Source organism: Ciconia boyciana, chromosome 3 (genome assembly GCF_034638445.1).
Source record: "Ciconia boyciana chromosome 3, ASM3463844v1, whole genome shotgun sequence".
Taxonomy (NCBI): Eukaryota; Metazoa; Chordata; class Aves; order Ciconiiformes; family Ciconiidae; genus Ciconia; species Ciconia boyciana.
In genome coordinates, this window is record NC_132936.1 from 56,844,224 (window position 1) to 56,863,201 (window position 18,978).

At 40.2% G+C, this 18,978-nt stretch overlaps 1 protein-coding gene across 4 annotated transcripts in view; it reads right to left on the reverse strand.

Moving 5' to 3' along the window:
- MCM9 (minichromosome maintenance 9 homologous recombination repair factor) overlaps positions 1 to 18,978 on the reverse strand; it is a 50,423-nt gene that overhangs the window by 30,592 nt on the left and 853 nt on the right. The window contains exons 2-9 of one of the 4 annotated variants that reach the window (XM_072855752.1): positions 18,532 to 18,848; positions 14,292 to 14,605; positions 12,365 to 12,446; positions 11,224 to 11,424; positions 8,578 to 8,703; positions 7,162 to 7,281; positions 4,636 to 4,807; positions 4,128 to 4,527 (exon numbers count right to left, since the gene is read on the reverse strand). In XM_072855752.1, the coding sequence (XP_072711853.1) occupies positions 4,680 to 4,807; positions 7,162 to 7,281; positions 8,578 to 8,703; positions 11,224 to 11,424; positions 12,365 to 12,446; positions 14,292 to 14,605; positions 18,532 to 18,841 (1,281 nt within the window). In that variant the 5' untranslated portion in view covers positions 18,842 to 18,848 and the 3' untranslated portion in view covers positions 4,128 to 4,527; positions 4,636 to 4,679. Of the gene's footprint in view, positions 1 to 983; positions 1,426 to 4,127; positions 4,528 to 4,635; positions 4,808 to 7,161; positions 7,282 to 8,577; positions 8,704 to 11,223; positions 11,425 to 12,364; positions 12,447 to 14,291; positions 14,606 to 18,531; positions 18,904 to 18,978 lie in introns of those variants that run through there. The other 3 variants (XM_072855753.1, XM_072855751.1, XM_072855750.1) reach the window with 3 other exon arrangements.

The following is an 18,978-nucleotide window of genomic DNA, read 5'->3' on the forward strand; positions in this document are numbered from 1 at the left end:
GTAACCAGAATCCATCCATTAGTAGCATGAAGGCTTCTTAGAAGCATATGCCATAAAGTGATGGAAACAAAACTGTATTACTGCTATTGCAGAGTCAGCTACAAAATACGGTCAGCAAAACTACCCAGTCACCCAGCAAACCAATTAATTTAGAGAAATCGGACAGTGAAGATCTATTGTTCTGTTTAGGAGAATAAAAGTCAACTGCGCACGTGAACTTGGGTGCAATAAACTTCAGGCTAGATTGGATGGCATGATGCTGCAGTAGCACTTGGTACCACCTTACCTGATACACTAACACATCCTAGATATAGCCGACCCACCAATTACAGGAACAAGAATAACCCTACTTGGGTTGGTGCTTGGTGAAAACTGGAGAACAACCATACCTCATGAGAGCACCTTATGATCTTTGCAAGACAAGCAGTCTGTCTATGCTTTTTGAGAGACTGGATGCCTTTCAGGTCTTCTACGACTTTGTCCAGATCTTAGCAGTCCATACACACTGTCTACTGACTATCACGTTTCCTGGCAAAATCACATTCCAGAGACGTGGAATTTGAGAAACCAAATTCCAGTACTCCAGAGGCTTCAGGTCTGATCATTGGGCAACATCACAGCACAAACTTAGTGGTATTAAAAGATACAATGCATTATGAGGCATCTCTGTAAAGACTTGTCCCTGATCTCTGAAAGTTTTGAAACAGCGAGGCTATATGCATGACATATAGACAGCACAGCATTACAATTTCAAGGTCAAAGATGAGTTCACCTTCCCACGAACCTCCACTTGCAGAGCCCACCAAGATGCAAGGGAATGCTACAGATTCTGTTGACAGGACTGGTGATGCATCTCACTATTTTTACCTCAGCTAGACAGACTCAGTTCCATTAGAAGATTGTCATAATGCTTTATCAGAGGTTATTCATGTACAAAGAAGTAAACAGATCAGACAAGGTAGCATTAGGGATGAAAAACATGGGTGGGGGTTTTTATATCTAGCTTGAAAAAAACTTGTCCCTTCATCTTACAGTCATTGTGATTTATTTATGCATCACCTTCAGTGTGAATTACTATGACACTCTTGAGTTTGAAGTGGGCAAAAAGGCTCCAGCTCCATCATAATGGAGGCTGGTTAAATTTAACCTCTCCAGTGGCTCTACAAAGCTCCACTGAAAAAGCCAACGCTTACTACCAATCTTCAAGACTGCAGCAACTCAGAACTTTGCTACAATAACCACAGTAGCTTAGTTTATAGCTCGCCAGACAATCTGTATTCCTGAGATGTGAGCGACAAAGTTACAAAGACAAATCTGATGATCTGACCTTCCATTACTTGTAGGGCTTTAACTGCTGATTTTCTGGAAGTCAGCTCAGACTGGAGGCTAGCCACTTGCAGCTGTACAAAGACTGTCCACTGCCATCTGAAAATGGTGGTAGGGAAGGAAATAAACCAAAACACCTTATGTACACCACATACACTCCTGGCAAATCCTCATTTACCAGAGACAGAAAAACAGCAAAATTAACTAAATCTTGTGGCTTCTGTCTGGGCAGCTGTAAGAGGTCCTTCACATACTTACTTAACTATACCCTACCCCTTTTCCATAGCACAGTGGTCTGCAAGCTTGCAGATTCTTTTCTTTTTGATGGGTTAATTGTTCCTGTTGTTGCTAGCTGGAGAGCTCTGCTCAGTGCCAACTGGGAAGATGCAACAAAACTCACAACTACCTATAAGGGCTGGCAGTGTGTGGGGGACTACTCATGCTAGGCCTTCCCATTTGTATTTATGTTTCCAGTTAAAGTTCTGCTTCTTAAGAGCTGGTCTTGTAGTGTGTGATATGAGAGCTGGGCTGCAGAAAACAGGTGGAGGGATTTTTGCTTGACTTTTGGTCTAGGCAAAGAAGAATGTCTAAGGAAGAAGAGCCAGCTGGAGTCACTAGGGAGGCTTTGTTAAAGGCAAAACCCAGGTTTGTATCTGGAATCTAGAAAGCAAAGGCCTTTTCAGGAGGGGATGGAAGGAGGATATACTTCAACACTTCCAACTTTTGGTAATGCTGGCTTGGAGGCATGGCTGGCTACGCATTTTCCATGGCACGAGGGACATGTCCATATGATTGGTCTCCCTGCAGATAGAGAAAATCATAGGAAGGAGGTATGTGTGCTGCAAAAGGGCTATACCGGATGTGAGAGACAACAGCTGCGTGCAAGTAGTGTTAAGAACTGGCTGAAATGTCAGGAACTTTTAAGGAGTTCTTGGGCCTCCCTCCAAAACACCTCTGGACAACAAGATAGGAGGCCTACCTTTCAAGATAAGGGGATCCTCCAGTTTGTCCTATCTCACTAGAAAGGTGTGGCAGACCTACACCGATACAAACTGGGAAGAAGCAGGGGCTTTATGGTATGGTAAAAGGGAATCCTGAAGACATAGGATATCCATCCGAAAATCAGCTGCTTGAAATGCCTGTCATTTCAACAGCAGGATGAAAAAGTCTGATGAAGGCCCGCCTGGATGTATTATGCCAGAAGTGCATAAGACCTGACACCCAGCCAACATGACGAAGGTGTTGCTCCTGCAGTATTTCCTGTCCATCCTAACTACAGGTCTTCAGATACAGATGTATGAATAGGCCAAAATTTCTTAAGACAGGTATCTACTTGGCTAAATAATCTTTTGCATGCAGGTAGTCAAGGTAAACTCTGCCTCAGGACAAAGCCATCTTGGAGCAACATTACTGAGAGGAAATTAAGGGAATTTAAGGATCTGCAAGAGATGAGACATTGCTACAGATGTGGCGTATCTCTGATGAGGTTTGATCACAACTTCAAAATTCATTCCTTCAAGAAGTCTAGCAGACTTCCTACAGAGTTAAGGCCTCTTCAACTTGAGGCCCAACTGTTTAAGGAACAGCCAATTAAGTCATGCTCTCAGAAAAATATTTTCAAGGTACATGCTGATAGAAAATACTTCAAGTTCATGTACAATTATGAATGTTCAGGAAAACAATGAAGAATCCTGTAGTAGAATTGAAGATCCAAAAAAAGTGGCCTAAAGGCTGCATCTCTATTAATAACCTGATCAGGGCCAGGGTATGGATCCACAGTGGTAAACTGTTAGCATGTTCCCTGGCACTGCCTTGGCCTGTATCAACTGAGGAATGCCCAGGGACAGTTTGGAGATCTACAAAGAGGGAAAAATGTCTCCAGTTTCAGTGTCTTGCCTACCTCAGGATACTGACACCACACACTCTATTCATGACCATAGCTGAATGGCTCATGTCAACCACTTTGAATTGGTTTCTAATGGCTCAGAAGAGAGACAACTGTCAGCACCTGAAGCCTGCCTAGCAGGGAGAGGCTTACTATGAAAAAGAAAAATGGTTGTTTCCCCTTGAGTTAGTTACCTTCAATGAAAAGAAAAAAAACATAATAGCAAACAGCTGTTGGCATGATACGGACAATGTTAGATGTTGCAAAATGTCAGAAAAAAGGCAGTAGCCTCAAGGCTCTGTAGAGACTGTAACAGGAGAGGCCAGAAGGCTGCATTTCATACAGCTCAGGAAGGCATATTGTACAGAACTGGAGAGCTGGAGAAACAGCTGATAGTCTCCCAGATTTTTAGACAAGCTGTTCTAAATACAGTTCACAAAATTCTTTAAGCAGTCCATCTGTGGAGGGACACGACACCAAACAAAACTTTGCAGAAATCTGAACAGCCAAATATGCACCAGGATGCAGCAGAATGACTCTGGCCCAGTTGTCCACGAGCTCCAGACCCAGCAGCAGCACACATGTGTTGGTTCCTGTCCTTATGGAGTCAAACACACCACTCGATTGCTGCAGATCTCAAGCTTCAGGGGAAAGCAAAGTATTTTCTTACTAGTGATTATCTCATCCAATTATGCACAAGCAGCACTATGGCTCTGGGGACTGCAAAACAGTTGGTTAAACTCAGTGGTAAGGTGGGAACCAACAGAGAGAATTTGTTAAACCTTACCAAGTCTCTTTTTTTCTGGAAAACGATGTATCGGTACCTGAATGACTCCCTGCCATTCTCAGATGAGGGGGGGGGGGGTGGGAAGAATGAACCAGGCCTTTACAAAAACTAAACACTGTGTAGACAGAACCAGACAATGGGACAGATGGTTCCCCCATCTTTTATTTACAAATTAGAAAGTCCTATAGTGGTCAAAGAAATTTTTGCCATTGAGTTGTTGAATGTAGGCTGGCCTTTTGGCTGCCAACTTTCATTGAAGAGATATGGGAGGAACAAGCCCCGGTTCCTCATAAAAGTCATAAACTTGCAGAGAACTCTCAACAGAAAATCTCTACTAAGTGTTCGCAAGAAAGGCAAACTAATAAAACAAGTAAACTCAGAAACTCTATCTAGAGAGTGGAGGTAAAGTTCTGTTTTTACCCACAACAGAGAATAAATTACTGGTCATTTGTAAGGGCTGTTTGCAGCAAGCAGTCAACTTGAGCCTCTCAGTGAGATAAGCAAGCTGAAGATCTTCCATACCGATTCACTAGAACAAGAAAGCAGGGTGTTAGCCTGGGTCAAACTTTCTGAATCAGGTGAAACCCACCTGATGAAGCACAGACTTTGTTTAAAAAGTGTTGTGGGAGGCAGGCACCTGCTTGAAAGAGCAGAGGCCCAACACCAAATCAAGCTGCGGAGTTAGGTTGCTGTTTTCTGATATTCTGCGAGGCAATTCCAGCTCTGTCCGGATGGAGTAATGGGCTGCAGTGGGCACATGACACCACAGGGCCCCAAAGGATCATAGTGGATCTCAAAGCACATGATACCTAAGGTAGAGCAGGAAAGAAAGGGAATTTTGGCACAAAGAGAATGTTAATGATCTGATACGCTGTCCTGGTACCAATAAATGCTTGTACAGAAAACCAGGGAAAACTGATAAAATAGACAGTTTTGGAAGTAGAATTCTAATTCTACGGTTCATAAATAGCTCGTGTCCTAAAACAGTACCGATGGGTAAAGGATACAAGACATGTTAATGCACAAGATCTTACCAAAGGTTGGTTAGATATCAGCAGTTTTCTCTAAAAGAGGAATCCAAATGTAAGACAGCTTTTAGCACTTCTCCAGGGTTTACCAAATCTCAGGCCTGTCTTTTGGCCTATGTGGACTGTAATCCCATTTCCAGCAATTAAACTGCAATCCAGGCTGCTTTTTATATAAAGTAAGGAACCAGTTGAAAGTAGGACTTATGGATTTAGTCTTTGTACACTGGAGGACGAAACGTGCATTAGGACTCTCCTCTCATGAGAAAGTAGAAACTGGTAATTTGAAGTGTGCAATTACAACAAGGAAAGTAAACCAATTTAATAGTTCTCTAAACTCATCATTTGGAGCTTCTACACGAAGAGCAAGTTGACAAAATCAGTGTTAGGTACATAACACTGGTTATAAACATATAAACATATTCATAAGTAAGACACTCCTTGCACAGGGAAGGCAAATAAAATAATTCAAACTACATCCAAACTCCTGGGCTAGAAATTAATGCTTTAGTCCAGCAGTTCTAGCCATGGCAAGGTTCCCTGAAATTAAACTAGAGTTAATAATATTTCTTGCTAGGGACTCAAGTTTCGCTTGTGATAAGGGTCCTAAAGAATTTTAAGGTGGAAATTTGATGCACCTGCTGTCAGATTTCAGGAAGGGGGGGCAGGGAGAGGGAGAAGCTTTTTAAAATATAAGGAATATTTAAGTAAAATGTAGATGCTCTAAAGACCCAAGACAATCCTTTCACAAGATGAAACTGCACCTCCACACATCATTACAGCTGATTCTGTGGTACACATAACACAGTAAGCTTGTAAACTGCAATACTGGTTTTCAGGGAAATGTCTTTGAACCTAGCTATAATGGCTGAGCTGGAAACCAGATCATATGGAAAATTAAGCACAGGAGGGAGATGTGGTGAAGAAGGCAACAGCAACATCAGAGGCCAAGAGTAGCTGACATAGGGAGATTACTACTGACAAAAGTGGGCAAGGTGACATTGAAATGCATGGCAAAATTTCACTCCAGGTCACTGTCAGCCCCCTAACAAAATTTAAATTATCCAGCCTGTTCTCAGTTCTTAACACAGAACAAAAGGTGGAGAAAAGGTTATGTGGAGCCAAAATGTTCTCTCTGGCTTCTCTCCAGACCTATTTGTCAACAGTTTGAATGGAAGACCAGAGGCATATGTGTTTCATAACAAGTTCCCTGCACACAACAGTATGTATGTTCAACATCACATTCCACTTCTACAGCTACGGAAGACCCAGTATACACATGTATGCATAGCTACGGAACTGAGAAAGATTTATTCTCTGGTTTTCCCATGTATAAATAATGCTGTTTCCCAGACATAAAATGAAAAGCAGCACTATCTCAGAAACATTCAAGTTACACATGCTAGCTGAGGCACCGGGGTTTGTCCCTATTTTGCGATTTTGAATGTACTAGTAATATAGTAATTTGCTCAAATAAAGTCATTTGCAGAGGTAATCTGACCCTGCACATTGTCCCCAGAAGACTTTGTGAAGATACCTGGCATTCAGACCCAGCTGGGACATACCTAAATTTAACAAAAACAACAACAACAACAACCAACCCCAAAATAAGAAAAAGCTTGCTCTCTGAAATCACCTTGAAACCATCTTTATGAGTCAGAAATAGTTCCTTAGCACAGGGGTGAATTTCCAGAAAGTAAGCAGAAATCAAACTGGCACCCAGCCAGAACATATAAAAGAACAGAAGAGAGGAGAGTATCTGTTCAGGAGAAACCAAATGATGCTAGCCCATCACACAGTGTGAGCTCTGGAAAGATGTCAGATTTGTCATAGCTGTGAAGAACACTAAAAATACAGGTCCAGATCATCCTCTGCTAGCCAAGCAGTGAGAGGTGCCTCTGGATGAGGCTTGTAAGGTTCCCTGTTAGAAGCTCATCACACTGTTCCACTGATACAGAAGAAGGGGCAGGACTGCCCTTCTGCAGAGAGACATGTCAAGCCTCATATGCCTCCACAGCAGTTCTTTGCTTCAGCTGTGCTCATACAACTTGAGCGCATATGTTCATATATGTAGAAGGCCTCTATATAAACATACTCCAGCAAAAAAAGTAAAGTGTTCCAGCTGAAGAAGCACATACCTGCACTTGTAGATCCAATTCCTGCAGTAAGCACAGACCGTGGCATAATCTTTACCGCATACTTGAGAAACTGAGATTTCCCTGTACCTGGGTCTCCAACCAACAAAAGATGCGATTCACCTTGGGGGAAAACATTGATGTAGGAGTAGACAGTTCATATACAGAGATAGATATACACAAAATGCTCTGAATTAAATAATAATTCTTATTATTCACCTAACATTTAGTACTACATATACATTACAATATGTAATTTTGTTTAAGACTGCACTATTTATTGGGTGTGATAAATATATGTTTAATAAAAGCATCCAGTCATATCGCCACACCCAAACCAAATATTTACAATTAAATATTTTTGAGGTATTAGCAGGTATTTGACATACTTTCCATAATGTGAGCTTGGACATTTTAGAATACTCATTTCTCAGACTCAACTCACTCTTGAACATGAAACAGAAGGATACCAGGCTTTAGTTATCATTCCACTATTCAGTTACTTAAATTATTGTGAAAAGGACTAATAAAATCAGCAGGTTGTTTTTCTTAACTAATTCTGTTACATTGCCAACAGTTACACAATTTAGTAATATCAAAAAAATGCAATTACAGAAGTAATCTCACTGAAGTGCTCTAAAATTATTTCACTGTCTTCTACAAAACATTAAATATAACTTCAATTCAAATATAAAGTCTATAACCTTATTTATAACTAGCCTAGTCTATAACCTTAACCTTATTTAGCTGCTGGAGCATTAAGAAAATCCTGTATTTGTACATACAGACATACTATTTTAGAATTATTATGGCCTACATAGATAATGACCTGCGTACCACCTGGCACATGGCATATTTGCCATCTAATAACAACAGAAGGAGAATCAGCAGGCAGATAACTTACAGTAACAGAACTAAGTGAGATGTGCTGACAATCACAGATGGAAAAGTCTGGCATTAGGAAGTAAAATGAATCCTTTAATTTTTCCTTTCAATGTACTATAATGATCCACATTAAGGAAACATTAATATTCCATCCTTTGATGCCAAATACTGCTGGGAATATTCTACTAGAAATCATTTCAAAACGTCACTTATACAATAAAAAGTGAGTTTATGTTTTAGATAAAACAACTGCCTTTAATATTCTACCTAATGGAATCCTGAACGCCTGTTTTACTGGGTTTTATTTAGGAAAAATTAAAATAAAAAGAGGAAGTCTAGACACCCACTTTATTGGTCTGAGATTCTGGAAGAATACTTAGCATTCATCAAAAATTGCTCTCACTCAAGAAAATGGGATCATTATGCTTCTGAAACCTTACTGGTTTGATTTTGGAGGGGGGGAGGAATGTGGGTGAAGACAGGGATGAGAACAACTGTTAGAAAGGATGTGATACTATTAGAAACAATACTAACCTCTGATTCGAGTTCCAGTAGCATCAGTCCTCTGTACACCACCAGCAAGCACCATGGCTACAGCCAACTTCACCAGGTACAATCCAAAAACTTGAGGACATAAGCTAGCCAAAATTTCATTCCTCCCTAGAACAGGAGCAAAAAAATGGCACTCAGCCCTAAGAGTAAAACTTGGTTTCCCATGGACTCCTATGTATGCTTCAAGTCCTATGTACACTGACAAATAATTGTCCTATGTCCATAGTCATAAATAATTTGGCTCTGCTCCCTGAAGAAGAGGAACAGGGCAGGGAGGAGAGTTTTTAATTATTATTTTATTTTTTAAATGGGACGGGACCCAAAGCAGTTGTTTGATCCAAACTTCCTTCATTATAAAGAAGTTAAGTCTTCCACTGTCACAAGCAGCAAAGCCAATCCTATCGCAATTTAAGGAATGTATGGTCTGGATATCATGACAAAAGGCACTAATGAAATGCCATCGTGCAGATTCTTTTGTTTCACAGATTAAAGTGTAGGAGCTATGAAGAATAAAACTTAAAAGCTTCCAGACTTCAAAATAATCCCTTGAAAACTGGTGTGTTGTACGTTTAAGAAAACTAAGAAAACATCTAACACTTGAAGTATTTTGCCCTAAACCTGTGCACCCATAGCATGGCTCATTTTCTCATTGTTGTCTTGAATCTCCTTCTCCTTTGACCCTTCGCTGTCAAAGGTCTCCCTTGCCCCTCTCCTCCTCCCCTACCATAGTCCCTTTCCAGCAACAGAATATTTCAGTCTGCTATGATAATGTTGGCTTGGAAGGTGTGTAACAATTAATTCTGTCCTTTGAGATTCTGATACTAACAGCACATAAGGGATCACAGGTTTAATGCTACACATTACTCCCATTGCTAGGGAATAAAACAGAGTGACCAATTTTGAGTTCTTAACCTAATGTTATAAATTTAGATGCAAGCACATAGCACTGGCAAAATATGTAGGCACCTAATAGATGACTTGAGGCATATGTATTTCTTGTGGAGGTCTTCTGAGGGAATTAACACATCTTTGTCCAAAAATGGAATTTTAAAAACTTTGGTTGGCCATAGCATAACTCAAGATTTACCTCCACAGTTGCCTCTATTTGACTTCAGATTAATTTGCCTTGTCAGTGCTGAGCAGCTCAGCAGTTCTGCTTCTTCCTAGAGAGTATCCAGAAAAAAATAAAGTCACCTGCCTAAGTTCTCTCAGAGGCCTGCCACGGTAGACTTTCTCAGGACACCTAATACACAGCATCAGGAATTGACTGACATAAAATACAGTAGTAACTACCATTATCTCTTGAAAAACAGTAAATGTGCATACATCCTGTTGTGAAATGGCCTATACCTTAGACTCCTTAGTCAAATTTGATCTCTGCCCTCACCTGAGGGAACTCAAATTCAGACAAACGGCCTGAAAGAGATATCTTGGGCAGTCAGGGTCCTTCTAATTTCCACCTCAATTTTCTTATAGCCACTTCATATTTTATTTATTATGAATGGGTAGTACTGCATAAAACCACATTGCTCCCTGCAGGCTTCCAAAAATTGTCCTGAGAATGAAAGATTAAATGGGACCTTCAAAGAGTATCCTGAATTACTTTCTGAACAGTTCTAACCAGGGTGTTAAGAAATGTTCTTGTTCCAAACAGCAGGAGGAAGAAATGTTCCCATTCCAAACAGCAGGAAGCTAACAATTAAATCGCTTTCCAGGAAATGCAGTTCTGAAGAATCTTTGCCATTGACAAGATCTCCAGTTTCTTATGTGAGCACTCGTAATTTTTAAGCTGACATGGGCAACATTTCCACCTGCTTTTCCTCCTGTTTATCTTTTAAGAAGAAAGACTAAGCCCTTTTGAGGGTTTTAAAAGACAGAGCATTCGCCTGAGACAGTTCAGTGACAGAGATCCTAAAATATCCATTGAGCTTTCCTGTGGTTCTGAAGCTGGCACTCAGATTATGGAGAGGGACAGAGTTCCAGACACAACTCCTGCTAATGTCTACATGGTTGACTGCAGACCATGGTAAGTTTAGGAGCCAGTGTGCTAAACACTCCGGCTGTTCTGGAAGCCACTGTGAATTGGGAGACTCTCTCTGCATTTGATAGGAGGCTCCACAGCACCTAAATCGAGGTTCTAGGCATCCAAGTTAGATTAAAGATGAGATGTCCTAAGCTCTGTGGTAAAGATTCACAGCTTAATTTGGGATGCAGAGACAGTGAGTTGGATCTCTTGCCTCAGAGTCAGCAGCTATGCTGACTAAAAGCAGTCCACACTATTTCTTCTAAGAGGTATGCTTTTTCTTTCTTTAATCAAGAAAGAAATAAGTGCTTTTCCTTTTTTCCCTGATACTTATGTTATTTCTCATTTCTTGTTAATAAATGTTCCACAAAACACTTGACTAGAAAGCTCAAAAGAAGGAAGATCAATGCAGTGTTTGGTACTTTTTTTTTACAGTAATATTAAAGTAAGAATTTCATATTCCTGTACTGGAAAATATATATTTTTGGAGGAACAGGTGATGGGATGGTATAACGGGGGAAAAATGTGTTCAGTCACCGTGTTTTCACTCCTGATTTAATCTATATCCACACGTGTATCCTACTTAAAAGCTTTCAACTACTAACCTGCTAAGGGATCATTCCTATGCTTTTCCCAGAAGTCTTCAAATTCCTTGCGGACTTCTTCATCAATTACAACCCCTGCTAGCTGCTCATTGTTTACTTTAACATAGTTGGCTTTCAAAACAAGCTCCAAGTCACAGCGTGCATCCTCATGGAAAGGTTTCCACCTCTGCATTACCACTCCATACACTGTGATGTCATCTCCTGGCGGTAACAACAAAAATTAGTAAAATTACACCTGACTTAAGATATGCAGATGTGTCAGTTAGTTGTAATGCATAATAATGCAACTTAGATCCTGCGTTACAGTTAAGAAGGTTAAAAAAACCCAACAACAAAAGGGAAACCTCCTGCAGTTACTGGAAGTGTAAAACAAACATTAGGTAGACTGCTTATGTCTGTGGTAGGAAGTTGCTGTCTTTCTACTTCTGTTTAAGGTAGGTGAATTCTTAAAGGTATACCTCTGCTTGTTTCCTCTTTTAGAAAAGAGGAATTCATAGTAAACTGTAGAAGGTCTTCTTTCAATTAGATTTACAACACAAAAAATTTAGTCAAAACTTATTTGACTTCTGGTAACTTTTGTGATGAATTCCAGAATCACTCATTCACATTCTGGCCACAGTGTTCTTCTGAGAAAGTACAACTGGAAATGAATTTCTTGTGGGGATGTGCCTATCTGAGAATTTTTAGTCCATTCTTCATACATCCTCCTGCCAATTAGCTTCCTTTTTGAATGCCAAGCAGCTTTTTCCACCTGCAGCACTCCTTAGATAGGTCAGGTTGCCTAGCTCTCCGAACCTACAGGGGGACACCACACACTGTGTGATGGTGCGGACCAATTTCTGCAAGAGGTTTGGTGTTCCCACACTAACAAGATTTAATATACTTTCTGTACGTCACAACAGATTACTTATTGAAACTGATCTGTCAAACAGTCAAGATGTAACATGGGGATTTGTGACGTTTTCTAGAATAGCCTTCAACTGCCATGCTAACGTCCAAGCTAAAACAGCAATGTGACAGATGAGCATATCTCATTCAACAAGCCCTCAGCACTGGCAGCCTACTTGGCAAAGATATATCTCAAATGGAAAAATAAAAATGCTTGTGGTACAAACATATGCAATATATGCTGTATCCTCACCAGACTTGCAACTGTCCACTAAGTCATCTTCCAGAACAACCACCATGCAACGAGGGATGCTTCCAACAGACAGTCTTTGAACCTAGGATACAGGAAGGAAAAGCACTTCTTAAGAACAGCACCTTTCAAAAGCCATTTATAGCTGCTCTGGCTTAAGGACCTACATTCCTTTCCTGGAACTGAGGTCAGTCCTTGCTTTTTCTCACAAAACTTACACAGTAAACATGCCACTGCTGCCATGAACTTAACAATGGAATTTTAATGCTTATATTAATGGAAACGGGACGGGGTATTAAATTAGCTGAAGGTGCTCAATCCTGGGAGGTGCTGTGTGATTTCAGTATCTTGCTGAAGAAAGCTCACTAAAAGTGGTCATTTGAAAGAGCTGATTTTTTCTTTTTCTTTTTATTAATTTGAGATATTTAAAAATATTTCTTCAATATGCAAAGTTTACTTTGGGTACTGAAGCATGTCCATGGGTTAGATAACCCTTCACTGAAGTATATACTGAAAGATTATTCTATTTTTCTGGTATTTAACCATAATTTGACAGGTTGAGATATAAGTTTACACCTAGGTGTCAAGGATTAAATCAACAACAGGAAAAAACAAATCGTACACAACCAGACAAATGTGTATTAACAAATGTGCCAGTAACTCCTGTAATTCTTTTTCTTTTCTCCAGGGCAAAGTCTATGCAATCTTGTCACAGTCTATTTCCAACCAGCAGTCTTTCCATTTACACTTAAAGCTTGCAATAGTTTTTAGAAATCCACTGCACAAGAACAACAATCAGAAGTACCTTTTAATTCTGCAGCACAGGTCATATGTGCTAGAATTCTAGATTTATTCACTCTCCAGTGCCTAAGAAGGTTAATTCACCCTTGTGTATTACCTAAATGGCCACAGGCAGTTCACATCACTGTCAGTACTGGTGGCACATACACAGTTACTTGCAGAGCTCAGTAGGAAACATGAGTGAAATGCATCCCCAGTTTAACTTTACTGTGTTTAGTAAGCCCATGCTGCTGAAAATCCTTCCCATCACAGAGATCTGTGTGTCACACAGTAAAACAAAAAACATGTTATAGAAACCATATGCCAGAAACAATCATAATATAAACATGCAGCATAGGGCTTATTTCCTAGAAACAGTTTTATTCCCTTACTTTTTTGCTATTCTGAACTTTAAAGAGCTTCATTTCTAGTTTAATACAATTCTGTTTTCATACATCTTGCATGGAGATTGGCACCACTATACTCTTAATCTATAAAATCAAAACCCTGAAACAACTGAAGAGATCTTAGAAAAGATTTATGAAAAAGACACTGAACATATAAATTGCCTGCAATATACCCTACTTATTCTCAATTTTCCTACAGTGTAGATTTTCTTCTGCCAGTTTTGTCTCAGCTACTGTAAAAAGAGGCCTGATTATTTCTTACTCCTCCACCTTAGCTGTACTTCCACCCAGGGCTACCTTCAGAAAAACGAATGAAAATTCTGTGAGGAGCACATATTCAATAACTGTTGATTTCAATACTGGCTGAAGGGAACAGACATTTGCAGACACCATGTATTGACCATACTGCACTGCTACAGCTGCCCTTGGCCAGCACTCGGCTAGCTTTAGTCCTTAGAAAAACAACACAAACCTGGTGTTACAAGGATTCAGCATGGAAATTTAACCTATGCACTGATCCCAGGTGTTTTGTACGATCTGGAATGGAGTTACCTAATAATGGAAGTCTAATCAACAACTTAATTCTGACGTAAGCATGAACAGTTTCACTAAAATTAGCAGAATTACCTTATTCCAGCGGGAAATTAAGCCCCCAAATACCTTCTTTTGGAAGTTAATTCTTTTTGTACTTGAGACATCTATACCTTAATACCCTCCCCTTTTTCTCCATCTTTTTTTTTTACCTGTTCCTGAATTTTGATTTCTTGATAGTCTCTGCAGCAAGTAGGAGAGGCTGTTCCAGAGAGACACGTGAACTTCGTTGAGTTGCAGCCTTCTTCATTAAGACAGGCTGATGGACGACAGAATGCGTAGTACTGTTCAAAGTCAGCCTTGACGACAAACACATGCTTGCACTTATTGCAGATATAACTCCGTTCAAACTCCAAAACTTTCACCAAACTGGTACGTATGACAGTCCCAGTAACAGACAAAAAGTGACCCACATCCCTGGTTTTAGGAATATGCTCTCGAGTCAGCTCTGGGCAAACAGGCAAACCTGTTAAACAAAAATATGTGCAGCGTAAGGCAATGCATATAAAACATGGACTTACAATTCAGTTAAACAAAAAGACTAGCAAAAATGCCAGACATATTAACAGTAGCCATTGTTATTACTTTTTCATAAATGTGATTCAACAATTCATCTATTGTACCATAAATCTGATTCACTGGCCTCAGACAGTGAAAAACATCAGACACTGAGCACTAACAGAAAATGTTGCCATTTTACTCTCCTGCTCTTGCCAAGGGCTGAATGGTTATGAGCAGTTTCCATTTGTGGAAATAGCTCCTGATGTTCCTAGATCTATTTATTAACTTAAATGATCTTTTTGCAAATGCCATTTATTCTACAACTGGTTTATCTGAATTACAAAATTTTAGTTATGCTACTTAATTGTGGTTCAATGTTATTTCCACATTTAAACAAGCGTAACTCCTAATCTTGTGTGAATTCTCTAGTCTAAGCAAATTTAAAATTCATAGTCTGTGAGCATTTGACCTTAAATCCACATTGCATACCAGTAAACCTCAAGCACAAGGAAGACAGCATAAAAAGAATATAAAGGGGTTATGAACACAACCAAAGCAAGTTCACTTGCATGTTCAAATGAATAGTGACGGAACATTTTTGTGGCACTTGCTCGTCTTTAATTCCACCCCAACAGCCAGTTCTGTGGTGTACTGATCTTGCTCTGGCATTCACCCATGTGGCCATCACTTAGCACTACAGTGGCTGAAATCCTCAGGAAGATTAATCTACCTCAACAGACTACAAAGTCTTTATAAAAATAAATGATCTCTGAAATGCATACCTGAGGACAGCATCAAAATATCGCCTCTTCGGAAGTTAGTATATGAATTACAAGATACTAATAATTATCATCTTAAAAAGAAATTACCTGCTCTTAAAATAATTTCTTAGCTTTACTTCCAAAATAGAGCTAGGAAATAGAGATGTAAAATAATAAATCTGCTGGAAAATGATGTTTCTAAGGGGATCAAAACTATTTGTGCATTTAGGTCAAATCTTCTTAGTAGCTTTGGCTGCTAAAAAAAAAAATCGTATATTTATTTTAGTGTTTTCAAAACCAAATGCTTTATTTCAGACATGCTGAAACATTCTGTTTTGAAGCTTTTAAGCAAAGTGTTTGACCTTTTGCTTTTGTTTAAAGAAAATATTTTTAAATATTAAGCTAATCTTAAAAGGTAAAAGAATAAAGTAAAAAAAAAAGTAAAGTAGAAAGGAATTAAATAATCTGGGAAAGAAATAAAGTATTATGTAGAACTGCAAACAAATTTTTCTGGTTGACTGTAACAAAGCTATTTACATACTCTACCAAACCTGTTGAAAATTCTTTTTCTCCCACAGGTTTGCATTTCTATTCAGTTCAGGCAAAAAAAAGATAAAATTCATTATTTTTCCAACTGTTTTGGCGTCTTTTTTCCCCAGCTCAGTATTGGTGCAGCTCAGCAACCTTGCAAAATACAACACAACTTACACTAGAGAGAGCTGCAGCACTGTTGTCAGGATATATGATATGATCATCTCTGCGAATACTGAAGAGACAAGAGTCTGGACGAGGGAAAAAAAAAGCCTTCATCCTGACCAAATTAGACTGCTTGACAAACACTTTATGTGAGTATGTGCCTCTTTGAATCAGCTTTACTATATTAGTAATAACATGTAAAACAACTATTAGAAGCAGCTTGTCCATCAGTAACAGACACAGCAGTGCCCAGACTAATGGTAAGTAAGGAAAAATCTTTCAATGGATATGTAGCAAAAGGAGAAGTTATACAATCAAATTCCTGCAATGCTAAAATTCAGATAAAGAACTTAATCTTTTACTTTCTTCAGTGAACCTGGGGTAATCATCCGTTATTATGCTGCATAGTCACACTCCCGGAGTCCTTCTTTGAACTCCTAGATGCCCTGTCCATATTGGTATGAGCGTGCCCAGATTGCATTCTTATGCCTAGCATAAGCAAAACCACTTTTCCTCACTTCAGTCCAAGGCTGATACACAGATCCCCTTGGCCCCACTCCAGGTAGTTGCCTGCCGCTCCCACCAAGAAGAGTGCACCACCTTCTCCTCATTCCTGTCTGACATGGGCACTCCAAGATGAGAATCCTGAAGGTAATCAGAACCCAGCATCCGCTTAAAAGGTAACAGTATCATGGGAAAATTTGGGTGGAAAAAAGCCTACAGATCATTTAGCTTATTGCTTTTGTTTCCTCAGCAGCCAGCCTTTCAGTGGTACAGAACATAAACCAAACTACATGGACAGATGTTCTTTTGATCCAGCTGGACCACACGAGGGTAACCACTCCCTGCTCTTCATTAGTTTCCCTCCTGTTTAGCGATGTAGTAATTTGTGATTCTGCTGACTAACTTTTTCCATCAATGATCAGTCAGACTTGCTTTTATCAGTTATTAAAACTATTTGATCAAACATGGCTAATTTTGCCTGAGATTGATTAGGGAATATTCAGACAACACATCACTGTGGAGGAATAGTCAGCTCCAGCAATGGGCTGATAATACGAGCAGGAATGTCTTAAAGACACCACTACTCTCATGCAGTGATCATCTGCCCCTTGCTTTACTCCTTCTAATACTCCCTGGTAACTTATAAAATAATCATTCTTGGAGTAAAAATAACTCTGTTTTCATGCTGAAGCCCTGAATGATGCAAATGCATCCTAGAACACCAGGGGGAAAGTTTTAATTGACTCCAACTTTTATAGGTACAGGGAAACGCCTGACATTTCAAATTTTAGTACAACACAGAGGCCATCGTTTTACACCACATATTCAGCAGTTGTATACAAGCTCCATAACACCTAAATAGGTAGCAAGCCTTTTTTGCCCCTCCCCTAAAAACCTTGAGAAAATAGCATTATGAGAGCCACAGGCTAATTAGATTTCTGATATATGTGTTTTAACGACAGTATTTTTAATGAAACCTACTGGAACTAAACACAGGTCTATTTAACAACTGTGATTCATCCAAGTTCAAGCTGCCAAAAGACTGAATGATCATAAACCACTCTGACATGGGGCAGGGGAGGGAAACACAGGTCACCCGCTCTTGGCTTTGCAGACTAGACAGCTCCAAATAGTTACAATCAGCAATGACCAGAAGGGACTGTGCCACTGCTGACCCCGTTCCCCACAGCAGGCAAAACAGGCATTTTAACCCCAGAACCTGCACTCCACACTTACCACACCTCAAACCTACTAAAAATTTCCTAGTAATAAGGAATAATGGCATATCAACTTGTAGTGAAAAAAGACAAAATTCTCTAGTAACGATCATGCCTTCTAAAAGTTCATTCCAATTTTATAACAAGCAATATTATAACAATTAGTTAAGCATAAAATTTTACAATTTCAGATTAAATTATTAGAAGACAACTCAAAATTTAGACATTGCCTTTACTGGGAGATGGCTGGAGCCAATAAAGACCATGAGCAAACTGACATGGTAAGGAAGTCAACCTGCAAGAAAATCTACGAACTATATATCTTCCCTTAAATTTTTTTTTTTCTTTAGACCTTCTGGCTAACAAGAGAAATAACGCTAGACCAGCCGCTGATTTGAAGAGTCTTTTTGCCATGGAGAGGCTTTGGTCTAAGTCCTGACCCAGCAACAAATGCCAACCATTGCACGCATGCCATCAGGAATGGCCACAGCTTTTCTCCAGGTTGGTCTATGCAACTCCATGTGTTTGCATATGTTCTTTTCTGTTTAATAAACACCATCTATTCCCTACTGCTTCAAACACTGAAACTGCAAGAACTAAACTTGCTCCTTCCTACGACACCCCAACAGTTTGTTACAGAGTAAGGAAATTTGGCAACGCTGACCGGGAGATGCCCCGGGGGTGCCTCGCTGCCATCCATGCCCACCACTCACCCGAGACCCTGGCGTGGAGGTTCTGCTTCATGCTGAGCTGCGGAGGGGCTGCGGCGGCCTGCAGCGCTGCCAGGGCAGCCCGGCGCAGCGCACTGTCAAAAATCGGGAGGACCTCACTGGGGAAGGCATTGAAATACTCCCCGATCTCCATGTTGGTCTCAAAGAGCGTCAAGGCGTCGACAACAACGGGATAGTGCGCCTCGTCATCGGCCTCCCTCAGGATGCCCAGGATGTCATCCCTGTGGTGCTCCAGCACGTAGGACTCGAACACCTGCCCGATGAGGTTCACCTGATCCGCGCTCAGCACCATGTTGCACCTACATGCAGGCAGGCGAGATACAGCGGCTACAAAACGAGGCTTTCCGGCAAGCTCTGGCGCCAATGGGAAAACTTACTTCTCATTCGGAAAAGCCCATCACGGAGCCAGGCGAGAGCAGGGCGTGGCTG